Source organism: Eublepharis macularius, chromosome 15 (genome assembly GCF_028583425.1).
Source record: "Eublepharis macularius isolate TG4126 chromosome 15, MPM_Emac_v1.0, whole genome shotgun sequence".
Taxonomy (NCBI): domain Eukaryota; kingdom Metazoa; phylum Chordata; class Lepidosauria; order Squamata; family Eublepharidae; genus Eublepharis; species Eublepharis macularius.
Window position 1 is genome coordinate 53,682,669 of NC_072804.1, and position 24,999 is coordinate 53,707,667.

At 47.8% G+C, this 24,999-nt stretch overlaps 2 protein-coding genes across 2 annotated transcripts in view; one reads left to right on the plus strand and one right to left on the minus strand.

Annotated features, from left to right (window-relative positions):
- Positions 1-4,452: 4,452 nt before the first annotated feature.
- Positions 4,453-10,573, plus strand: TMEM91 (transmembrane protein 91). Its single transcript, XM_054998991.1, has 3 exons — positions 4,453-4,866; positions 8,842-8,985; positions 10,415-10,573. The coding sequence occupies exons 1-3, from the start codon at positions 4,453-4,455 to the stop codon at positions 10,571-10,573; spliced, it is 717 nt and encodes a 238-aa protein (XP_054854966.1).
- A 6,113-nt stretch (positions 10,574-16,686) lies between these two features.
- The window catches only part of EXOSC5 (exosome component 5), a 28,655-nt gene continuing 20,342 nt past the window's right edge, over positions 16,687-24,999 (minus strand). Inside the window, exon 6 of the mRNA XM_054999290.1 lies at positions 16,687-17,271. Within this exon, the coding sequence (XP_054855265.1) occupies positions 17,179-17,271 (93 nt within the window). The 3' untranslated portion in view covers positions 16,687-17,178. The remainder of the gene's footprint in view (positions 17,272-24,999) is intronic.

Here is a 24,999-nt window from a genome sequence, read left to right on the forward strand (position 1 = left end):
TACTGTTGCAATATTCCCAAGTTCCAACCAAAGTTCTTTTCAAATTCCTTTCCCTTTCAACTCTCATTCCTACCATCTCTGAAGTCTCAGGGCTCCATTGAAAACCAGGAGGTGCTTTATGTATTTAAATAATTAAAGCAACCGGAATTTCATTGCTATGCTGTAAAATGCAACGCACAGGCAGACATCGTAAAAAATATTCATTGCTCCAGCAAATAATAAAAGTAATCAAACGTTCTAATAAATTATTCCTTTCCTATTGACCTTCAAAGACTTTCAGAAAACGCTTCGCTTGCACACATGCAACAGACATGAAAGCAAACCTGACTTGTACTGTTTTGGACTGCAGGAGGGAAATGTATATGACTGAGCACCCTTCTGTACGCAAAACACAGAAACCCAGCATATCAGAGCCAAGGCTAAGCCGAAAACCCTTTTCCTTGAGATACTAATTTTCTATTTACGGGGATTTCTTTTTTAATGGAGTAGTATTCAGTTATGAAATCTCCCACCTACAACCCGGAACCAGGATTACTGCCTGCCTGCTGCACGGGAAAAGTAGATCCCAGCCACTTTTTAAAACCCAGTTAAGAATTCTGGGATCCTTCAGTCTCCCCCAGTTAACAGCTATGCACAGTTTTCCTGCTGCTGAGAAACTTTCTAAAATTCAAGTCAGCAACCAATCCCTTTAGATATCCCAATATTGTTTCACACAGATCAAGGGGGAAACTGGAATCAAGTCCTTTCTTCAACCATCTTTCTGAGCCACTTCCAAAACTCTGCTCAATAGTGGAAACTCCAAAGAGAGAGGAATAAAACTGGCCGACAGCGTCTCCAAAGTCACCTCGCATGCACCTTTCAGTCTCTGGGGATGTCGGAGTACCTCTGAAGCACCCTTGGCTATGTGCAGCTCTTAAAAGGGAAGCTACCACACTAGGGGTGTGCACTTTGGGTTTCTGATTCAGGTAGATTCGGTAAACACGAAGCAGGAAACCCGAATCTTTTTCAGTTGCACAACCCTATTATACACACATATAAAAATGATGGCTCAGAAATATAAAATGTTGCTAGTTCAGGCCAGCTAGTTTATCATTATAATCATTACTTTGCACATTGACTAGTACCGGAACACATACTTGGAATGCAACTCAAGCTTGGGACAGAATGCTAGTTCAGCACTACTTCTGTGGAGTGAGGCTACACAAATAGATATTAACAACAAGTGACTTATATTGGGGTCTATAAATGTTCCATACAATTTCCAACAAATGTGCCAACAATTCTGTGACTCTGCATAACTGATGTTACTAAGTCTCTAGGTTTTTAACTTTGTCCCATGGTTTTTCATCGTTTATGTGCTGTGCAATAAATAATTATATTTCTTTTATATCTTATATTTTCTTGGCTGCTCAACCTTGTTGGTTTCTCAAATCCCACTTCTGCCATGAGTTTAGTAGGTAGCCTTGGGTAAGCCAGTCCTCTCCGTCCCAGCTCCCCAGCTGCATTGTGGGGATAAATAAAACACTGACTTTGTTTACTGCTCTGAGTGGGGCACTGATATCTCTAGAAGAGCAATATATAAGCACAGTTGTTGTTATTATTACCAGTGGATTATGCCACATAAGAGAGCCACTTCTGTCTGTCTCCTGTTTTGTCAGCCATGGTGGCACTCGAAATGCACCATTTCACTGTGCTCCAAAAAGATCTGAGGATCCAAATAGACAACCCTCGATCCCAGTGCAGAAGAATCCAGTAAATTCTTTAATCTTAGTGGCTTGGTGTTTGTGGTCTATAGCTAGGGTTGCCAGCCTCCAGGTAGTGGCTGGAGATCTCCTGGAATTACAACCGGTCTCCAGGCCACAAAGATCAGTTTACCTGGAGAAAATGGCTACTTTGGGGGGTGGACTCTATGGAATTATGCCATGCCAAAGTCCTTTCCCTCCCCAAACCCCACTTTCTCCAGGTTTCGCTCCCCAGATCTCCAGGAATTCCCCAACTTGGAGCTGGCAACCCTATCTATAGCCCAACCTCAGAAACATGACATGTCACCCTGTAATTGATATATAGAGGTGTGTGTGTACACACACAGGAAAAAAAGATCAAGATGTGTAGCTGTGTTAGTCTGTCTGTAGCAGTAGCAAAGAGCAAGAGTCCAGTAGCACCTGTAAGACTAAGAAAATTTGTGGTAGGGTATGAGCTTTCGTGAGCCACAGCTCACTTCTTCAGATACAGCTAGAATGTGGGTCCATCTGTCCTTATATACTGGAGAGCAGAGTGATTTCAGAAGCCGAATGATAATAGCCAGTGAATGAGAGACTGCTGAATTGCGACTGATAATGAAGCTCAAGACAATGCATCCACCTGGACTGAATCAAGACCTAGGCTTCCTGTCTCCACACCCATTACCCCTCTACATAATCCACCCTACTCAATCACACCTGTTATTATCATTCACCGGCTATTGTCATTCGGCTTCTGCAATCACTCCGCTCTCCAAGATATAAGGACAGAAGGGCTCTCGTTCTAGCTGTATCTGAAGAAGTGAGCTGTGGCTCATGAAAGCTCATCCCCTACCATGAATTTTCTTAGTCTTATAGGTGCTACTGGATTCTTGCTCTTTTCTAAGGAAAAAAGAGAAATTCAACAGCAAGACTGAAAGATCCTGAAATTGAAAAGAGCCAATTTTGGGGGGATGGCTGACAAGGAAGACCCTTTGGGAAGGACAATTATTTACCCAGGCCTGGCAGTGACTCACTTCCACCGCTCCCGCAACAACGAAACCCTTCAGGAGGCATGCAGCCCTCCCAGGGCTTTGCCTTTGGGAAGGTGGCCTGTAGGTCAGAGAGAAGAACAGCCAAATCTCTAATGAGATTTCTTAGGCCTGGGGTGGGGTAGGAGAAGGCAGAGAATATTTTCAGTCCTGTGAGGATTCAATATAATTGCAGACATTTGCAGCGTCTTTGGAAAACAGAATACTAAGGAGAAACGGGGAAACAGACAGTTGTCCCTTGGTAGTGATTTCATTACCACCCTGGTTTCATCCTCATGGATTTGACCTCTTGATTATCTGAGTTCTCTGTTTCAGCAGTCCTGTACTAGCGCTGACCTTTATTCTGACTCCCATAACTCGGTGTGAGCCACAGTATATTAAAAACCATGCAGAACTAGCTAGTTAAAAAAACAGATTATTCGCTCTAATGAAACCCACCCTGTTCCTACTTGCCACTCCAAGACCTTACCTGCAGTATTTCCAAAAGATGCTCTGGCAAGCTTCCAGCGGAAAGGAGTTCCACAGTTGGGAAAGATGAAATATGGAAAGCAACTCTTCTGGACACACTGACTCTGAGAGACGGTGAAGTTAGGAACACAGAAATCTGTTTGCTGGGTTGAACTCAAGGTCCATCTCGTGGGCTGCTGGATGTCCCAGGAAAAGTTCACCAATAAGGCACAAAGGCAATTGACCATTCTCTGTCCCCAGAGATTCACAATCAGAGGTATACTGCCTTTTCACATGGAGGCTCCATTTCTGTATTATTAACCACTGTTCAAATATCTATCCTCCTCTGTTTTTTTAAAGCCAGTCACCACACTGCAATAACAAATACCGTATATTATTTCACTTGTTTGACTTGGTTAAGAGTGGTTAAGAGCACGGGACTCTAATCTGGAGAGCCGGGTTTGATTCCCCACTCCTCCACTTGAAGCCAGCTGGGTGACCTTGGGCGAGTCACAGTTCTCTGGAGCTCTCTTAGCCCCACCCACCTCACAGGGTGATTGTTGTGGGGTAATAATAACACTTTGTAAACTGCTCTGAGTGGGCATTAAGTTGTCCTGAAGGGCAGTATATAAATCGAATGTTATTATTATTGAATCTTCCACCAATCTCCTTGAGGGTGGCTCTCTCGTAATCCAAATATTAAGATGCAAGGGGATATTTCCTGTGCACTTTCTTTATCACACTCATAATGTTACGGACCCTTCCCCTCTGTTACCTTCTTTTTAAAATGAGCAGCTCTAAAATGCTTTAAGCTTGTCCTCAGGAAAGGTACTAACTTTGGTTTAGTCTTCTGCATTCTTTTGGCTTTGCAATATGCCTTTTGCATTTACGTATCACTTCATATGTGCTTCCTATGTCTCATATTCTTGCAATCTTCACAACAGCCCAGTGAGGCAGGTCAATATTGTCACCCCCATAGTGCAAGGGGAAGGGGGCACAGAAGCCGAAAATGGGTGATTGGTTAAAATACACTTGTTGAGTTTCTTTACAGAGTTAAGATTCGAACGGGTGACTCTCTCATCTGCTACAGTATATTAGCTCCCAGCTTTGAGGCGATCCCAAATAAAGTGGAGTTCTTTTCTAAGTTATCTTGTAATTCCTCCCCAGGACAACAGAGGTGAAAGAACGGGCAAGTCTCAATAGGAGACTTTGAGCATCTTTCTTCAGGGGACATTATGGAGAACGTCCACGAATTGCAACACCCGCTGCTGGCCAAAACTCCCGGGAAGTTGACCCTCCAGAATGAGATGCTAAGCCAAGTGGGTCATCAGGAACATGCCAAACTGTTTTCCCACCAGGTGCTGCCCGACTTCCCTTGGTTCCACCAGACGGGCTCAGTTCTTGCCAGCCAGCTTCTAGATCCTGGCAGCCTGCAGAGGACGGTAGAGCCGTACCGTCCTTCAGACCCGGGGCTGTACCCTGAGCTGTGGCAGGCGAACAACCCCCAAGGCTGGAAGAAGAAAGATTACATTGAAACAGCCTTTGGGGACAGCAAGGAGGCCGGAGAGTTGCCCCGCAAGGTGGCTCTCGAGAAGGACATTCACACGGTGTGCTACGAAGTGGGTGACACGGAGGTGCTGGAGCTGGAGGTAAGACGGGACCGGGGCGTTGGGGTGGCACAAGAAAGCCGCCAGAAAATATACACTTGACATTGATAAATATGATTGGAGGGGACACATGGTGTAGTATATGTTATCTTCATCTAAGGCTGTGCACCGTATGCCTCCCAGGTCTGGCAGGCAATCACGCAAGACAGGGCCTTTTCAGGGGTAGCCCCAAAGCAGTGAAACGCCCTCCTGACTGACTTCAGGGATCGTCCTCCAGGCAGCCCTTGCGATCAAGAAAGCCATGCGCTGCTCCCTCCTGCATAGCCACATTGGTAGGGGAGGTGGCCATGATGGGGGCGGGGGATGGAAACGCTGAGCCCAAGGGCTAGAACAGGTAAAGACTAGACTGTGTTTATATATTTAGTGCTTTTTTTGTTTAAATCCTACCCTTCTTGCAAGGAACTCAACACAGTATGCAGGGCTTCCCCTCCCCCCTTCTATCCTCACAACAACCTTGCAAGGTAGGGTAGCCTTGGGGGGAAATGACTGGCCCAAGTTTCATTGACTTTTATTTCCAGACAGGTGTCCTTTTCCTTGGTTTCGTGCAATGGGTTTATATTTTGAATCATGAAATCACTGGGGAAAGAACCGCAGTAGTAACCCACAAGTAAATATCAAGATCTGCACTCCAACTCAGAAGTCTATCAGGGCAGACAACATGTTGCTTGGTATTTCAAATAGTGCTTTCTGGATAGATCCTGTTGTTAGGCGAGTCTGTTGATGCAGCTAGGAACTTACCCACAAGCACAGCACGGAGGCTGAAGTCTCCCCCATTATCACCTCTGCTATTCAAAGGTATGCTGCCTCCAAACATGGAGGTTCCATTTAACCATCACGGCTAACAGCCATAGCTGGACTTACGCTCTCTGTGCTTGTCCGATTTCCCCCCCAAAGCTATCTAACCAAGTAGCCATCACATCACCTTGTTTCAGTGAACTTCATAGGTTCTTTAATCACAGGAAACTTAGCAGGGGGGTGCTATTCATTTATAAATCAAAGACTTATGTCCCTGACATTCTGGACTTTAATAACATTCCTTAACTTCAAAATTCTACTGGCTCAACGCTGCAGTTATTCCAGCGCACTGAGAGCAGCCCATTAAAAAGACGACAGGCTGTCTTTGAACTGAGAGAAGTACATCTTCTCATAATCCAAACCACAGCAAAAATAAATGAGACGCGGGGTGGGGGGATTGCATCTGCCGGATTCTATATATGCCCTAGCGAAGATCCGTTCCATTCTCATGAAGGCCTGTGATAAATGACTAAGGACGGAACTGTATTATTTCTTTCCCTGACTGCTCTCAAATGGGGTGTGACTGCGATTGGAAGAGGGCGCCTGGGACAGGCTATCGAAACCTCCCTTCTCCCTGTGCCGTTTCTGTATTGAAAAATGCCACCACTAAACTGCTTACTCTGGGGGGGGGATACATATCCCCCCTACCCTTAAATATTCCCTAGTGGAGGTAAAAGTACCAGGGCAATGAGTGATGATTTCTAGCAGGAAAACAGCACAAAGGGAAAGGATCGATATCTCCCCACGCTAGTCTCCCCTTTTAAATCATAGCCCCTTACGAACGTTTAAATAAATCAGAGGGGAAAAGCAATCAAGGTGCTTTCACGTGATTTGGCCTTCAGGAACTCAAAGTAGGAGCTGGCCAAGGTGAATTATCTGGACGGAGGCCACGCAGGCAGCAACATTAGTTAAAGACTTAAGGATCGATTTCACAGACCCCTTTCCGCTAACAGTGGTGCTTTGCTCTGACGCAAGAGATTCAAAAAGCTGCTTGGGTCAGGCGAAGGTTCCCTGACCGAAGGGACGGGCCATTGATGGAACAGATCTGTGGTTTCCAAGGGTGGACACGCTGCAACTGTTGTATTGTTCTGAGAACGAGAAAGAGGAACGAGCAGAAATGTAGCTTACTCTTTAAGAAGAGGTTTTCACCCTGTGCTCTTGAACTGCTCATTTATCATCATCATTATTATTAGCAAACTGCTCATCGTTATTATAGACCAAGAGAAAACGGAGCTTGTACTTGGCAAGGGCCTTTGGGTTTCTCCGTGCCTCTCTGTGCTCTGCTCTTTGGGAGAGATTGCACACACAGCATCTTTGCAGGAGGCCGGGCCAAACTTGGTCCATGGAAGAGGGAAGATTCTGGCCCAGACTGCAAAAGAAGCCCCCCAAATGGCACATGACTTTCCCTTATTGAGCCAAAGGATTCACAATTCGGGGGGAAGGTGAGGCTTTATCTGCTTCCTGCTGACCTCAGACAGCATGATGCAGTTCTTCTTCTATTTGCAGTGTCCTAGATAGGTTTCTTGGCCATGCTCGAGAGTTAGAGCGGTGGTGGGAACTGAGCTTCAGTGCAGATTGTATATAAAAGGTAAAGGTAGTCCCCTGGGCAAGCACCGAGTCATTACTGACCCATGGGGGGACATCGCATCATTACGTTTTCTTGGCAGACTTTTTACGGGGAGGTTTGCCATTGCCTTCCCCAGACATCTACACTTTACTGCCAGGAAACTGGGTATTCATTTTACTGACCTCGGAAGGATGGAAGGCTGAGTCAACCTTAAGCCGGCTACCTGAACCCAACTTCCGCCAAGATTGAACTCAGGTCATGAGCAGAGCTTGGGCTGCACTGTGTGCCACGGGGCTCTTAGATTGTATAGGCACTCACATTAAGGTACTGCAGACAACAAAGCTGATGAAGTGGCCCTTAAAGACCACTAAGATAAAAAGATCCAGAGGAGTTAGCCGTGTTAGTCTGTAGTAGCAAAATCAAAAAGAGTCCAGTAGAACCTTTAAGACTAAACAACTTTATTGTAGCATAAGTGATTCTCAAAAGCTTATGCTACAATAAAGTTGGTTAGTCTTAAAGGTGCTACTGGACTCTTTTTGTTTATGATAAAAAGCGACGGTTCGGGGGCAGAAGAGCAAAAGGACTGCACATGGATGCTCAAGACCAGCCCCATGCACACAGCAAACAAGAGATTGCATAATATTAAGCACCACAAAGCTTAGCAGAGACTCTTCCTGCATGTTGGAGGAAGGAAATCTTACACTTCCTCTTGGTGCACTTACATTAACGTCAAGATGGTTGTTGTGGGTTTTCCGGGCTGTATTGCTGTGGTCTTGGCATTGTAGTTCCTGACGTTTCGTCAGCAGCTGTGGCTGGCATCTTCAGAGGTGTAGCACCAAAAGACAGAGATCTCTCTGATCACCTCTGAAGATGCCAGCCACAGCTGCTGGCGAAACGTCAGGAACTACAATGCCAAGACCACAGCAATACAGCCCGGAAAACCCACAACAACCAGCATTCTCTGGCCGTGAAAGCCTTCGACAATACATTAATGTCAAGGTTCCAGACTTTATCTTGGAATCTCTTTCCCTCTTTGGTCTCTCTTTTACAACCCTGGTAAACTTACACTATTCAGGGAAAGGCTCACGAAAACCACCAGGGCACTGAAACCAACTCTTGTGACAACTCTGCTGTGCCCAGACTTTTGGTAACTGAGGGCAGAAATGGTTCCAGGGTCTTATTTAGGACTTTATTTTTTTAAACGCAAGTTGCAATTTAAAGGTGCAGACCACCTCTTTCCTCTCTCACCTTTCCCCCTCTCAGAACGCCCTCTCCCAATAGCTACTTTTACCCCTGCTGGAGAAAACATGGTGGGTACACGCTATTCTTCCTTTAACTATCTCAAATTCTCCCCCCCCCCCCCACACACACACACACTTTTCACATCAGCGAGAACTAGAAACTTGCTTGAAAAGAAAAATCCAGACCTGGAGTGCTGTGGACACCTTTTTCTGTGTAAGATTTAACAGCAGAATCACACCGTTCTGAGTTTATGTCTGAATCCAAAGCAGATTATTGTTCCTGGGGGGGAGGTGGGGAATTTATTGATGGGGAATGCCCAGAAGTAACCAGTTGGTCTCCACTTCCAACCCTAGAACGACTCCTCGAGTGACAGTGATACGGAGAGCGAGAGCAGCTTCTCTACGCTGCTGCCTCAGGATTACTTGGGCCTGGCAGTTTTCTCTATGCTGTGCTGCTTCTGGCCATTGGGCATCGCTGCCTTCTACCTGTCCCAAAAGGTGCGTACCGCCCAAAGAGAACAGGAAACTGGGTGAGCGGCTTCAGGGTCTGTTGGGGGTGTGTGTGATGAAGCCAGAAGATGGGGAAAGCAACACATCAGTCAACACTAGAGATGGGCACGAACCGAAATACGAACCAAAATTAAGCACGAACCAGGCCAGTTCATGGTTCGCGAACCAGGCCGGTTCATGGTTCGCAAACCAGCGGTTCATCAGATCCCATTTCTGACGAACCGCCACGAACTTTAGGCTGGTTTGTTTGGTTCGTTTTTTGGTTCATCACTGCAGACTGCCGGGTGCCAATCAATCAGTTTCCTAGGCAACAGGGGATGGACTTCCTGCAGACCTGCTGCTGACCCGGAAGTGAACTTCTGCTGGCCTGGAAGTGACGTTTTCACGAACCAAACGAACCGGTTCGCAAACCAGGGGCAGGTTCATGAAAGTTCGTGGTTCGTGAAATTTCACGAACCATGAACCATTTGGTTCGGTTTTTTCCCAGTTCGTGCCCATCTCTAGTTAACGCCTTTCTCGATCCTGTCCCCCTCGTTACATTTGTGAACTCTGATCTCTGTGCCTTCTTGAACATTTGCATTCACAAGCAGCATGATGAATGTGAAAGCGATGTAAGAGGCAAACGGATGCAGCCAGGAACCCACATGCAGTTGAAAAGCAACCGCCTGGGATATATATGTCCCGTATCCCAGGCTCTCATTAGCTTAGCCCAAGCAGCCATCTATTGCGCTTTTTATCTTCCCCAAAAAGCTCCGAACGGCATCGCGATCTTTACAACAGCCTCGTGAGATAGCGTGGACCAGGCAGGAGTTATTTGTCCAATGTCACCTCCCCGTGAGCCTCATAGCCAAGAAAGGATTCGAATCCGGTTTGTTCGTGTTCAGATTCAATAAAGGATTTAATCCACATCAGATATGTCACGGGAAGCATAAGCGCTGGGAATTATACACAATTATTGCCTTGTGCATGGCACTGTGGGCCCGTCCCACTCTCCTCTGACGCAAGGACCTAACCTATTTTCCTGCATGGAAGTGCTTTCCACATAACAAACATGCAACGTTTGAAACAGCCTTTAAAATTCAGAAATACCTTACCGTGCATAACTTTACGGCTGCCTGAACCCACCGGCTGGGGTGGGGGAGCTGGTTATTAAGAAGCCCATCCCTTCTTCCTGAGGTTATTGCCAAAGGCAGGTCTCAGCTCAGGAGCTATTTCGCAATGCCAGGATACAACCCCACAGCGTATGAAATGATACGAGAGAGAAACTGAGCACGTACCGAGTGCATTTCCCTCATCACAGCCAGTTATCTTTGCTGGAATTTAGCAGGGAAGTCTAGGGGTGGGTGTGTGCACATCGGGTGGCCTTGAGCTCCTGAACCTCTTTGCAGATTAATGACTGGCCTTCTTCTCCTCACAGACCAACAAGGCATCAGCCAAAGGAGACTATCCCAGAGCGTGGACGGCTTCCCGCCAGACCTTCGCGTTGGCTGTCCTGTCCATCATCCTCGGCATCTGTACCTACATTGGGGCAGTGGTGGCCCTCATCGCCTACCTCTCCAACAAAGCGCCAACCTAGGGCCCTCCCTTCAGCCCCACTGGACAGAGACGGGCCCTGCTCCTTCCCCTGGCTGGAGAGGAAAAGGGGCAGGGGGTCATGAAGTCAAGACGGAGCTGTCAGGAACATCCTGAAGCTGGTTTGGCTTCGACTCAGCAGCCCCACGGACTGAAGTGGAATAGCTATGGATTCAGTTGCAAAAGACAGGATCTGAACTGGGAATTGATCTTGGGCAGAGGTCTGGGGGGGGCAGAGATGGGAAGGGACCAGATCTGGAGCTGCCCCCACCAGGTCTCAGGTCCAAGCAGTTTTGTTTTCAAAGGACATTCAGTTTTGGGAGAATCCACCCCCTCCCAAAGATGGACATGGCCATCCACCTAAAATGGGCACATAAGAAAATCCTTGGGACCTTTGGCATTTGGGACTATAACCCCCACACACAGTGTGCACATGTGGAAGCCCACCTGTTGCACATGGACAGCATTGAGTCTGCCCTCCTCCCTTTAAAACCCACCACCCACTCCGTTTCTTTCTCCTCCTTTTATACAGAAAACTGCACCCGTTTACTCTCACATCCTGGGTTGAGATGCAAAGGTCATGCGCTCGCTCCACGCTCAATAAAGCACCCATGCGCGCTCTCGCCTCCACTGCCTTGTCCGCCATCTGCTGTTGGGTCCTTCCACTTGATATGGTAGAGATGCTCATAAAAGTTACAATAGGGCTGTAGGTTAGGACAGCCCACCCTGCAGGAGTGTTTTCACTGGCTCTCCATCTTCCCGTGGGTCTTGGTCTTTTCTCTGCTTCCTGCAACAGCAGGCAGCACCCCTAGCCTGCTTCCCCAAATGTTTCCTTCAGTAAACAATGCAGGAGTTCTGCAACACCCTAAAAATGACAGATTTCACCAGCACATTTGTGGGCTAGCCTCACCTTGTAAACCACATCCACTCCTGGATAGTTGCATAAGGAAATCATAGATCCAGAGGGGTTAGCCGTGTTAGTCTGTAGTAGCAAAACAGAAAAGAATCCAGTAGCACCTTTAAGACTAACCAACTTTACTGTAGCATAAGCTTTCGGGAATCACAGCTCTCTTTGTCAGATGCATGGAGGGTAAAGTGCTGCCTGCTGTTTACCCTCCATGCATCTGACGAAGAGAGCTGTGATTCTCGAAAGCTTATGCTACAGTAAAGTTGGTTATTCTTAAAGGTGCTACTGGACTCTTTTCTATAAGGAAATCAGGCATCAGAAACTACAGTGCCAAGGGTGAGCCTCAGCTAAGCCCACTTTATAAATGCAGTAGAATCCCAGCTATATTACCTACCATAGCTGGACTAAACCTCCATGTCCAGAGGCAGTGTACCTCTGAATACTGGGCGCCAAGGGCAAAGACGCCAGCCAAGGGGAGGACTGTTTGCCCTTTTCTTCTCAAAGGCCTCTCCTCTTTAGATGCTGCTGGCGACTGGATAGTGTGTCTTAATATTTCCTTAGCCTACTCTTAAGCTCAAAGGTTACTTGTTACCAGGGGTCATTTCATAGAAAAAGAGCAGGAGGAACTCATTAGCATATGCCACGCCCCTTGCCATCACCAGAAATGTGTCATTAGCATAACTGACTTGCATATGCCACACCCTGTGACATCACCTATCCTAGCTATTTTGGACCCAATCCTGGCTATTCAGAGCTGAAATTGGGCCCAAAATGGCAAAAGGGGGCTGAAAATGGCTGAAAAGGGGCCCAAAATGGTCAGGACTGGGCTGCTGCTGAGCGGGAGAGTGATCCGCCACCCATCAGAGGCCCAATCCGGGCCATTTTGGCCCCAATCCAGGCTGAAACGGACCCAAAATGGCTGAGAGTAAGGTGGGCGGGGCCACCTGACATGTGACCTCTTTGGGGAACTACCGGAACTGCGTTCCTGCGCGTCCCCCCTCAAAATGAGCCCTGCTTGTTACCTACTGCATACTTTTTCATTCTGCAGGTGAGGCTTTGAGCATTTCTCCATTGGAAAAAAACCCACACCAGCCGCAGCTGGAAAAACCAGGAGAAAGCTTGGCAGAACTCTTCTCCCTACCAGTCTTATTTTTTCCAAGCTCAGAACTTTTCAAAGTTTTAATCTGAATGTGCAACTTCCCCCCAACCTTGCATCCTGAAAGAGAGAGGCTTTCCCCCTCAATGATGTAGCACAAGCTCTTGGATCGGGGCCTCCTCTCTCCTGTCCTCATTCGCTCCTGCCTGCCCCCTCAACCCATTACACTCTTTTCTGGCTCTCTCGCCTGCCCAAGAGCCATGAATTATTGAGTGTCCTGGTGCTTTATCATATATTTATGCACGGCCCACAGCTTGCTTCTTTCTAAAGCATTAACGGTTGCCCTAGTCTCAGCTCAAGTGAAAAGGGCTCCATGTTGAGACAGGTTGGAGCCCCTTTTCCACCCAGTGGGTTGGATCCTGCAAACCTGCTCTATGAAACACTTTTCTCCAGTGCGAGGAGCTTCCCCTGATGCAAGAAGGGGGTAGGGGAGGCTCTTTGGGCCAAGGGAAATTGTTGGGGTTGTGAAACAGTTGCATAGGAGCCTGGTCAAAATCAGAGAATCACACCCCTTTGTGGGAAGGATGGAGAGAAAAAGGAAACAAAAAATGGATTAGGTTTTGTATCAGGATATTCAGCCAGCTCCAGGCCATTAATTATAACTAGATTGAGAAAGATCTAAGAAAGTTAACCCCCGTTTTCTCTTCCTTCCCAGTGAAATAAGAACACAAAGGGGAACTTAACAAGATCATGAAAATCAATCTCTTCCTAACTTCAGGCCCGCCCGGTGCAAAAACACAGCCTTTTCCAAACTGCAGTCTCGGTAGGAGGTGCCTTTAAAAAAAAATACTCTGCATTTGATATTCAGGGATATACTGCCTTTGTACATGGAAGTTCTATTTAGCTGTCATGGCTGCTAGCTGCTGATAAAACCTGTTCTCTGTTGAGCAGTCAAAACACCCCCCTCTCCAAAGGATCACTTAAGCTACTAGCCAGTGCCACAATTTGCAGAAGGGAATTTCTTAATTATGGTTCATCTTAGGTGCTGCTGAACCTAGGCAGGAAACTTGTTATCATATTAAATGTTGGATTTTCAGGTGCTTGAATCTTAAAGACTAGATGCCTGAATGTGATCATGCATTCCAGTAACTGGGACTATAGGAAAGCATGCCTACATTTTTCTCTGGTCTGACAAAGATCTCTGACCTCTCCACCACTGTGGAGCCCGATTGTGTACTTGATACAATCTGCAAAACGATGTCCTTCTGCACTGCTGGCATCTCTCAGAGGCAGGCCACTGGGCTGGCTCGACCAACAGTCCAGCTCCAAGCATGCGACATTTTTTTTTTAAAGGCAGTGGGCAGAATTAATCACTCGCAGCCCCCTTTCCAAAAGTCAGAAGGATCCAAGCAAGCAATAAAATTTCCCCTAGGCAGGACTCGGGGGTGGTAAGAAACAGTTCAACTGGAATGTAGCGGCAGCAGGCCTTCACCAGCTGTATGTAAGTACGGCCGGGTTGGCCAGGGTGGCTCTCCGATCCCCCATCTAGTGAATAAAATACAGATGGCTACTTCATTCCAGAGGCCAAAATCACATCTCAAAATCCAGACGGCGAAAGCCCTGGGGGAGCGGGAGAAAACAAATTCAAAGGAAGCCAGACTAATTGAAAAGAGAGAAAAGGAACAGAAGAAATACGAGTGACGAAGCTATTGCTCGAGCCCAACTGAATGCATCTACGGCACATACCGCCCCCCCCAACTCTTCTAATTAAATTCTCAATATTTGAGGGGAGGGTTAGGGAAATGAGAGGGAAGCAGGAACAGCTATGGGGGGGAAAGGTGTTGGATAATGCTACACAGCGCAATTGAATATTTATTGCAAGAAATGGGAAGCAGAGAGCCGATGGGGAACAGAGTCCGTGTTCTGCGGAGAGAAAGAGAGAGGGGAGACGAGGTCACCCCGTCCTTTAGGGGGAAGAGAGGAGGAGGAAGGCATTTGGGGGAAAGAGGAAGCAGTTTGTAGGCAATACTAACTCTACCCTCTTCTACAGGGACAGCTGGTTTAAATAAGGAAAATGATGAAGACCTCAAAAAAAGCACTGATTTTTTTTTTTATAAAGCTTTCATTTCATCAACACAATTAGGCTCGTTAATCAAAGGAGGTTCTCCGCTTCTACTCAGGCAGCCAGTGAAGGTTAAGAGAGCAGCGAGAACGCCCGGGAGGCAACAGACGAGAGAAGCAGGGAATTGGGAAGAGGGAGGGAGAGCAAGCCAGGGCCGGGGATTTAACACCTGGGTAGCCACACAGGGCATAAACGGCAATGACGGAGATGAATGGCACAGCTTAACAAGGGGACAAAAAAAACACAGCTCGCTATCTCATTTTTAAGCCCCACGCCCCCTTTGAAAAGCTCAGAGCAGTGTACGTGTTTCTCACACTCCTCCCTCCATTTCTCACGATCACCCTGTGAGGTGGGTAAGATTGAGAGATTGGGACAAGGGCACCCAATGAGTTCGATGGCTGAGCGGGAATCGGAATCCAAGATTCCACGGTCCTTTTTTGACAGTTACATCACCAAGCTGCGTCCGGATGCATAGAGAGAAGGGATACCAGTGTGTGTGTGTGGGGGGGGGGGGGGTTCACTTCCGGAACTGCAGCAAATTAGGAAATCTGTGGCCTAAATGGATTGCAGAGCAGTACATGTCTTCTTTTTTCACAAAGGCGATGGCAAAAGGATGCAAACAATGTTGGAGAAAGCACCAGGCTGGGGGCAAGTGACTCACTGCCAGAAAGCAGATGGGGGCCGAGAGGGGTGGGGGAGGTAAGAGGGTGGTTAGAGGAAGCAGGTGTGTGCTTGAGATACCCAACCTTCCCTGTAACTTCTCCAAGCCAGCAAACCGTTCTCCAAACCAGCAAACTGTTCCAGCTGCCCCCTTCTCCAATGTTTGCAGCGATCACTCTGCAGTTTCCTCTTACTGAAGTTATTTGGAGGGTTCCTTTCTAAAAATGGGGAGGGGGGAGAGAAGTTGCTGGAGATCAATGAACCAGGCAGCTCCCCAGGAAACCAGATTTTACTCACTGGCTGTCAGCTGCTGACCCTTTAAAAAAAGCTGGAGACTAAAGTTCACATCTCAGTTTAACCAGTGACCTCCCCAGGTGGCCACAGGACAAATGACAGGCAATGTTCTTGGAAGGAAAAAGATGGGGCATAATGTGTTGTATATAGAACTGTGGTTAGGGACGTCTCCGGCTCCTGGGAGGAAGCTGGAAGCCAAGGCTCGTGGGTTTTCTCTGTCCAGGTCTGGGATTATGCCCCCCCGAGTCCAGCCATTCTATTGCCACAATGCTGTGCTGCGATCTTTTCTGCAGCTCAGAGCTAACGCACTGAACTGGCCCAGTAGAAGCAGCCTTCGGAGGGCAGGATTCCTCTGGGAAATCAGGCTTGCTTCTCCTTAGCCAAATCATCTCCGCATTCCGAGGCAGGGACACATAATTAAGAAATATCTGCCAAGCTCTGAGCAGGCTCCGGTTTGGCAAGAGCCACGCTCTCACCTCTGTGGCTGCCAAACTGCAGAACTAAGAAGCAGCGGGAAAGTTCCGCAGAATATTGACAAAAGGGAAAAGGGAGCCCCGGTGCAGAACCTTGAGCCTTTATCACGTTCAAAACGGCCGGCTGCGATAATGGCCCACCTGCTGGGGGAATCCGCACGCAGCTTGCCACCCGAGACTGCAGTGGTGCTGCCTCCGCTCACTGCAGACGAAGCCCACAGCAGGAGAGAAGCAAGAGGGCCGAAAGACAACGTGGTGATGCAGACACACTTACGTACAGTTTTGATGGAAGCAGGGTGGCCCTGAGACCATTAGAGCAAGGAGATGTAGATTTTGAAAGGTCAAGAAGGAGGGCTCCCGGCCAAAACCAGAAAGGGTGGAAGGGTGAGTGTGTGTCTTTGCCCTTACAAATATCCACCCTTGCTGTTGTGTGTTTGCTTGTTTTGGAACAGGGGGTTTGAGGGAATTTCTGGTTCACGGGCAGCACTCCTAATTTCTTTCCAGCTGAAGAATCTTTTCCTTGCCTTCATTAGAGTGGCTAAAAAAACAGCTTCAAGCAAAGATAGACATGGAAAAAAATACAGTGTGCTTTAATGACCATAGAACTACTATTTTAGGTGCACACACGAAAAAAGAAGAGAGAGGAATCCAAATCCAGAATTAGGCCAAAGCTGAGGCTTTTCCTGCACAGAGCAGCAGTGGCTGAAGCTTTGGCTGGAGAACAAAAAAAAGCATATCAAAACACAACGGAAAATGAAATCTCTGTGCTGCGGGAGGATATTGCAGAGGGGTGCGTTGTAGTCCTGTGGGGCAGATGATACAGCACAGTGGTAAAGGAGGTCCGGTAAAAAAAAAACCCACGTATTTCCAACATCTTGCAATCCTAACCTGTAGCCAGCATGTTACACAATCCCAGTTAACAACAGTCCAATCACACCACTTTGCCGTTTGGAATGATGGATGCGCCAAAAAGAAGGCAGAAAGACAGGCTGAATCCACCAGCATGACATGTTTTCCTTAACAGCCAGTCTCTGTTCCATTCCCCTTGTGGGTAGAATCACCACTTGGAGTACTTCCTGTGAGCAGAATCGCGGTAAAACTGGAAGATGGTGTCAGCGGCTCGCTGTGAAGCGGCAATGCATTGCTGGAGCTGCGGGGACGGGGAGAAGAGAGTTTGTTACACCAGAAGGGAAAGGAATGCTTGTAGGATCTGGGTACGGCCCAAGAGAGTCCCCAAGAAGTCAGACAGTTGTACTGGGAGCAATAATACTTTCTTATGGTAGCTAATGGCAAAAGATTCTGCTATTATGGGGCTCATATTTTTAATCAGACTATAATCAACTGGTACACAATATATCTATAACACAAAGCTGCAAACTTATTTACACTAAACCAAAATAAACATTAAGTAACCCAAAATTTAACTGATAATTTCTTAGAATCTCACCAAACTGGTAAAATTGGCAATATGAGCCCCGTCTACATTAGGAAGCAGTGGTATTCTGGTGAGATTTTGGCAGGGGCCCTGAAACCCCTCCCCTGTTATGAATGCGACCACAATGCACTGAGGAAGTAATTCCCAAGGAACATATTACGAAAGGACACCAACAGCTAACCCCTGACTTTGTACAAAGTGAGCCGGTATAGTTCAGTTCGCTGGTTTGAATCCCACTCCTGCCATGAGCTCAACAGGTGGCCTTGGGTCAGCCACTCCTCTCAGCCCCAGCTCCCCAGCTGTATCGTGGGGATAACAATACCGACTGTTCACTCCTCTGAGCGGGCACTAATCTGTCCAGAAGAGCAGTACAGAAACGAACCGTTATCATTATTATCACAAAATTATCCAGGCCGCATTAATCTAAGTACAAGTCTCTCCTAACCCCGAGAGCGCTGTTAAGAGAAATCCTTTATTGTTAATAATTTCCACCCTTTTTAGTATCTACAAAAAGACTTTACAACCTTTATCTGGTCATTACAACAATCCTGAGAGGTAGGCCATCCTGACACTGGCTGATTCCGCACACGTTGGATAATGCACTTTCAATGCATTTTATCAATCGTTTGAGGTGGATTTTTTGTTCCGCACACAAAAAAATCCATTCCAAATGATCTATAAAGAGGATTGGAAGTGCATTATCCAACGTGTGCGGAATCACTAACTGACTTGGCTAAAACCACTCTGTAAGTTTCATGACCAAATAAAGATTTGGACCTGGAACATCCAACAGCCAAAACATCGGGGTGCCAGAAGACGTGAATGGTGCAGAGGCAATGGGAATAGAAGAAGTGGAAACCCGCCTAGCCTCTTACCACATCGGAGGGTCTTCTAGGAAGAAAAGTCTCAACTGCACCACATTGTCCAATGTGGACTAGTATTTGTTAGAAGCAAGAGGGCTCTTGGGAGTCAAATATTGATTTCCCACTGCCTGGGCCACTGGAACCACTGGTCAAATGGAGAGAACAGTTCAAGCCACAACCACTAAAACACCACGTAGCAGAACCATCATAACCCCCAAAACCACATGATCAGACGGTCAATCCTTGCTATGCCACAGCTCCATTTAATTCCAAGATTTGCCGCACTCCCTCCATCTGGGCAGCTCAAATTTGCAACACCTCTACGTTTCTGCCCTCTTCTCCCTATAGCTGCCACCTCTCCAGCTGCAGACCTGTGGACACTGACAGCACTCGGCGCCCAATAGCATCCTCCACACAATGCGTGCTCCCAACCCACACAGTTGGGTTTCTTCTCCGCCGCTCGGCCTCAGTTCTGACCTCCAGCACATTAAAGGAAACCAATGATGAACAGAGAAGAGGGGGGGGGGAGTTAACACTGGGAAAGGGAGGGCAGCGAAAGGCCTCCCAGCGGGGAGAAGGAGAGAAAGAGTTGGAGCTATCAAAAGGGATAAGCAAGAAAAAGGCTTTTCCTCGGGAAAAAAGATACAAAGAGAACATTCTGTCACCGTGTCCCAGCCACCCGCTGGCTCCCGCGGGTCAATTAAATCTCAAAGCTAGATTTTCCACTACCTTTGTGGAAGAATTGAGGGTCGCCATGCTACCTCCCTTCCTTGTGTCTTAATTAGACAATTTATATGCAAGGGTGGTTACCAAACCCCAGCATGTACGACACAGGAGCTGCGCATTCTCCCACCCCGTGTCACAGCCCGCTCGTGTGGGCCGTCAGAACCTGTCAGGCTCGCTTAGGACTCCTCATCTCAATTACCATTGGCACACAGTGCAGAGCTGGGGCAGCGTTGGCATGCGGCACATCACCTCTTGTTCTGCCTTCCCTTCCCCCATGTTGGTCAAGGCCACCCGTGCTGGGAGGCGTCTGACAACTGATCTGCAAACGGCAGACAGCAGGCATGGTTTCCTCACGGCGGCTAGGTGCGGCGAGAGGGGGAACGTAGACAAACAGCTACAAATAAGGTACCAGCTCTGCCCTCCTGCGCAATATAAGATCTCATCAATCTTTCTGGCTGCCCTGGCTGCATCTTCTAGTTCCATAGCCCATAATGTGCGACAGTACACGACTGGCGGTATTAAAGCAGGCTGCAGACCTTTCCAGGGGGAGAGGCAAGCGATTCCCAAGAGAAATTGCAACTTCATTTGCCCACATTCCTCCTGCAAGGCAGGGCTCATTTCAAGGGGGAACGCACAGGAACGCAGTTCCGGCAGTTCCTCAAAGAGGTCACATGTCAGGTGGCCCCGCCCACCTGACTCTCGGCCATTTGGGGCCCGTTTCAGCTCGGATCGGGGCCGAAACGGCCCGAATCAGACCTCTGACAGGTGGTGGATCACTCTCCCACTCAGCAGCAGCCTGATCCTGACCATTTTGGGCCCCTTTTTGGCCATTTTGAGCCCAATTTTGGCCCTGAATGGCCAGGATTGGGTCCAAAACAGCCAGGATAGGTGATGCCAGGGGGCGTGGCATATGCAAATCAGTTATGCCAATGACACACGGCCGTTGATGTCAAGGGGTGTGGCACATGCTAATGAGTTATGCTAATGAGTTCCTCCAGCTCTTTTTCTATGAAATGACCCCTGCTCCAAGGTGTGCGCGTCTCTCTCTCTTTTTCATTTAGGGGCCAATTTGAACCTCACATATTCAGCAGGGCCACGTGCACTCTGGACCAAGGAGGAAAGTTTATTTTCATTTCTTAAAATCCTCCCTTATTGCCAAAGAGCTCAGGGTGCACAGGCAGGCCTCCTACTCTTTTATCCTCGACTTATGGTAACCCAGAGAGCTTTCAGGGCTGAGTAAGAATTTGACCCTGGGTCTCCGAACCCAAAGACCAATACGATGCTGCTGCAGTATCATATCCTCTCCATAATTCCATGCCAAAGCTGTTGGTCTGGCTGCAAATCAACACTCTATTGCCATGAGCTCAGAAGGTGGCCTTGGGTAAGCCTCTCAGCCCCAGATCCCCAGCTGTAAAAATGTAAAGGTAGTCCCCGGTGCAAGCACCGAGTCATTACTGACCCATGGGGGGACATCACATCATGACGTTTTCTTGGCAGACTCTTTGTTACGGGGTGGTTTGCCATTGCCTTCCCCAGTCATCTACACTTTACCCCCAGGAAACTGGGTGCTCATTTTACCAACCTCGGAAGGACGGAAGGCTGAGTTGATCCCAGCTGTATTGTGGGAATAATAACAACACTAACTTGTTCGCTGCCCTGGGTGGGGCACCTCTGTCTAGAAGAGCGGTATATAAGTGCAGTTGTTGTTGTTGTTGTTATTATTATTATTATTATTATTATTATTATTATTAAAGTACCCAAATTCCACCCCGAAACAGCCCCCCCCCCAAAGGATGCATGCAAATTAAGGCTCATTTGCACAACACAGCTTATTTTACATGATTTGTGTTGCAATTTTTACAGTTTTGCATAATATATTCTGCTTCTGCTCAAAGTTGAGCACCCACGCTCCCCCACTCCCAGCAACTATCCAATCACTGGAAATCGTATTTAGCCGCTCCCTTGGCTTCTGTTTGCCAACATACTTTCGGACATACCTTGGCAACCATAAGGGCTAGTAACTTGCTTTCCTTCCCATCCTGCAAAATGATGGGTTGTTAAATTCAGGAAGGAAGAAAAGTCCTTCCAGAGCAAGCTTCTTCCCCCAACCTCATTTTACTGCTGTCAATCTTCAGGAGATAGAGCTGGAGCCAGAATAACTTTCATGCAAATACAGGCGAATCTTAGTATTTGCTCTTTCTCAGCCTCCGCCTAGTCGTCTTTCCTCACCAACAAGGCACCAAACCTAGAGAGCCAGTTTGGTGTAGTGGATAAGAGCGCAGGACTCTAATCTGGAGAACCGGGTTTGATTCCCCACTCCTCCACTTGAAGCCAGCTGGGTGACCTTGGGTCAGTCACTTAGAGCAGCAGGACTCTAATCTGGAGAGCCAGGTTTGATTCCCCACTCCTCCGCTTGAAGCCAGCTGGGTGACCTTGGGTCAGTCACAGCTCTCTCAGAGCTCTCTCAGCTCCACCCACCTCACAGGGTGTTTGTTGTGGGGATAATAACAACATACTTTGTAAACCGCTCTGAGTGGGTATTAAGTCATCCTGAAGGGCGGTATATAAATCGATTATTGTTGTTGTTGTTGTTGTTGTTGTTGTTGTTGTTGTTGTCCCTCCCCCTCTCTCTTGCATGTTTAGTGCAGGTTGCAATGCAGAGGAAGATATGCTCCTCAGATCAGGAGGGTGACCTCTTAAGAAAAAGTTCCAAAAGCTGAGCACAGAAAGGAGCAAGTAAAAGAGGGAACCGGCAAACAAGATGAGCAGACCACAGAGAGGGGAAGGGGGAAGCGACAGCAAGAATTGATGAGTAGTGGAGAGCTTTTAAGTCAAAGGTCTAGGAGCATGAAAGTAACAAAAGCTTGAAAGTGATGGAACAGATGGGATCAGTGCATAAATTTAAGGTGAGGGAGGATTATCGTCTTAGCAGCAGGAGACAGAAGATGAACCCGGTTACCACCCTTAGCGTTTTCCATTTTCCTCTCTCACCCATTTGCCATTAAAATGCAAGGCAACTGGATGGAAAGCTGCCAATACCCCAATCCACAGCTGTTAGCGGGAGAGTTCAAAAGGGTGGCTTCAATTTCCTCCTTGGCACTCTCTTCAGTCCGCATGACAGCATCTCTACCCTGGGTGCTAAGAGGCCCGAATGCATGGCGTTGAGTCACATTGCCGATTCTCGGCGCTGAGTCACATTGCCAAGCGGTCCAGAGACCCGGAGCGCAGATTAGCCACACATTAAGGCATTCATAGTCAATCTGCATTCATACAGAGACCCTAATAGTTTCTGCAGTTTAATACGAGACGTGCTTATCGGCAACCTCTATTTGGGCAGATCTGCAACCCTGATGCAGCATTTCCAATCCCAAGATTGCTGACCTACTGTGCTGGGGCAATTGAGGCAACCAACACAACTACCCACCTGAAATGATGGTCCCTAAGGGCAGCTGCTAGGACTAGAGAAAAGAGTTTAGGGGGAGTCTGAAATGCTCCGCTCGCCAGGAAGGGCACAAGGCAAGGCTCCTAGCATACTTACCATGCCTCACCAAAGGCTTCATTCATTCTGCATGCAGACTGCAGACACTGGCTCATGCTGTCCTACTCTACTCCCTTTCGCCCCTGAAAAGGGTTCTTGGAGCACACAACTCCAGGTGCTGACCTCAAGCTAGGAGGTTCCTAGAACAAGCCTTGGATGGCCTGCTGTGAAGGACAACTTTGGCACGTAACAGCCTAGCTGACGCACACGCTCCCCCTTGCCTGCCTGCTATAACGGTCCAGGGAGGTCACGTATTATTATTATTAATGTCATTTATAGTCCACTTTTCTCACTGAGATTCAAGGCAGATTACATAGCGTGAGATTAGTACAGTCAATATCAAGGACATTTCCATAAACAAAACCATAGGGTTAATAAACACAAGTTTACAAAGACATAGCATTAGCAGGAATCCAATACAGAGTTGAAGAAATGCTGAAACAGAACGTAAGAAATTCTAGGACTGACATTAGGCAACATGAAGCACAGGTCGCTCAAAGGAGCACATATTTAAAACAACAGATAGTACATACGGCAACATAGTGGTGAAGTCTATGGTCCCTAACTCATTAGCGAAGCATCTGAGACCCCATTCCTAGCCTTTTTGAATAATTTGGTTTTGCATTGTTTGCGGGAAGCTAGGAGAGTGGGGGCTCTCCTGACCTCCTCAGGCAGGCCGTTCCACAAGGAAGGGGCCACCACCGAGAAAGCCCCTGTATGGGCTGCTGTTGATTCCACCCATGTGCAGAGTGGTACCCTGCAGGAGACCCTGTTCAGATAAGCGAAGTTGCCGTGGAGGAACACCGGGAGGGAGGCAGTCCCGTAACTTTTAACATGAGAACATACATAAGCCCCTAAAAGGAGCCCTCAAGACGTTGGCACAAGGCAGTGTGGTCTCTTTAAACCCCAAACAACACTGACATTGCACCCAGGTAGAGAGTTCCTCTCCAAAACTCTTACGAACGCCACAATCAGTCCAGGCAAGTGCTCTCAGCCCTAGCTCTTGGATGTACACTCCGGGAGATTTGGAATTAAGGGATTGTTACTGAGGTCCTTCTCCAATGGTCCCTCACTGGCGGACAGGCCCTACCATGATCAAAAGAAGCTTATTCATCCACACGGCATCACACAAAATTGGAGCTACGGCGGATGATTTCCTACTGGGATTACCCAACAGGGAGCGTAAGCTGTGCTTCATCGGTGCATCTTGCCCACGCTGTCAGAGCTACTGGCCTCTTCCCTCCCTCCGTTGGATCGGAGGACCTATTTTTCCAGACAGCTGCCTATGAAATAAATTTAAGGCTCTGCTGCAGAAGTCGATCAGGTGAAACCCACCTGACTCAAGGGGCGCTTGGCAGCTCTTGATTCCCGTAGCTGAAAATGATAGGAAGTAGAACTTCCCTTTTGTCAAGCCTGCGGTGCGGTAACCAAGCCAGCTCTGGTGTTAGCATGCAGCTCGTGGCTTCTGAGCACTCCCCGGGAAAGACGGTAAATCATCATTATTTATTCTGCGTGCTGCGGCTGCCTGTTGCTCTCCGAAAGAGAAAACTTTCCCTTGGCAGAGAATTTGACAGCGGCTGATGGATGCCGGCTCAGCGTGCCGTTCCTTACAATAACCCACCTCCTATGGTACTGGAGTGGCTGCCAGGGAAGTGCAGGAGAACCGACACGTGCCCTGTGGTTAGGCACCTGGGTGAGGTGTTCCCAGGGGAAAAGAGAGGCCGGTGTCCCTTTTCTATTCCGTATAATTTAGAGGGTATACTGCACCAAGAAGAGTTGGGCGGAACGCAGGAGAGATCCTTCCTTATCCAGCATTTTCAGCCTTTAGCTCAGCTTACGTTTGTTAAAAACACAAGAACATCTGAAGTCATAACCCTGACTAGTAAAAGCTCTCCAGGGTCTCAGGCAAAGCTCTATCCCATCACCTGCTCCCTAATCCTTTTAACTGGAGATGCCAGGAATCAAACCTGGAACCTTCTGTATACAAAACAGATGCTCTCCCCCTGAGCCACGGCTCCACTCTTCATCCAAAGAAGGGAGCTTTGACTCTCAATAGCTCATACCCTGAAAATCTTGTTGGTCTCTTAAGGTGCCACGGGACTCAAATCCCGTGGTTCTACTGCAGACCTACACAGCTACCTACCTGAAACGAGGCTCCACTCTTGCAAGGGTTCAAATCAAACCCCTGAGACCTAGAAACCATGTTTATTCTACATGGGATTGCATCCTCCTAGCTTGGGGCGGGGGGAGTTCTCCTACAACCCACCCTGAAATCCCAAACAGTGGCTACAACCAAAGGTGCAGAGCGCTTTGTTT

What these genes read in the sequence shown, in the direction of transcription:
- TMEM91 (XM_054998991.1), top strand. Translation starts at nt 4,453, where the DNA reads ATGGAGAACGTCCACGAATTGCAACACCCGCTGCTGGCCAAAACTCCC. An exon ending in CGGAGGTGCTGGAGCTGGAG is followed by an intron (nt 4,867 to 8,841) that starts GTAAGACGGGAC and finishes TTCCAACCCTAG; the next exon opens with AACGACTCCTCGAGTGACAG. An exon ending in CCTTCTACCTGTCCCAAAAG is followed by an intron (nt 8,986 to 10,414) that starts GTGCGTACCGCC and finishes TTCTCCTCACAG; the next exon opens with ACCAACAAGGCATCAGCCAA.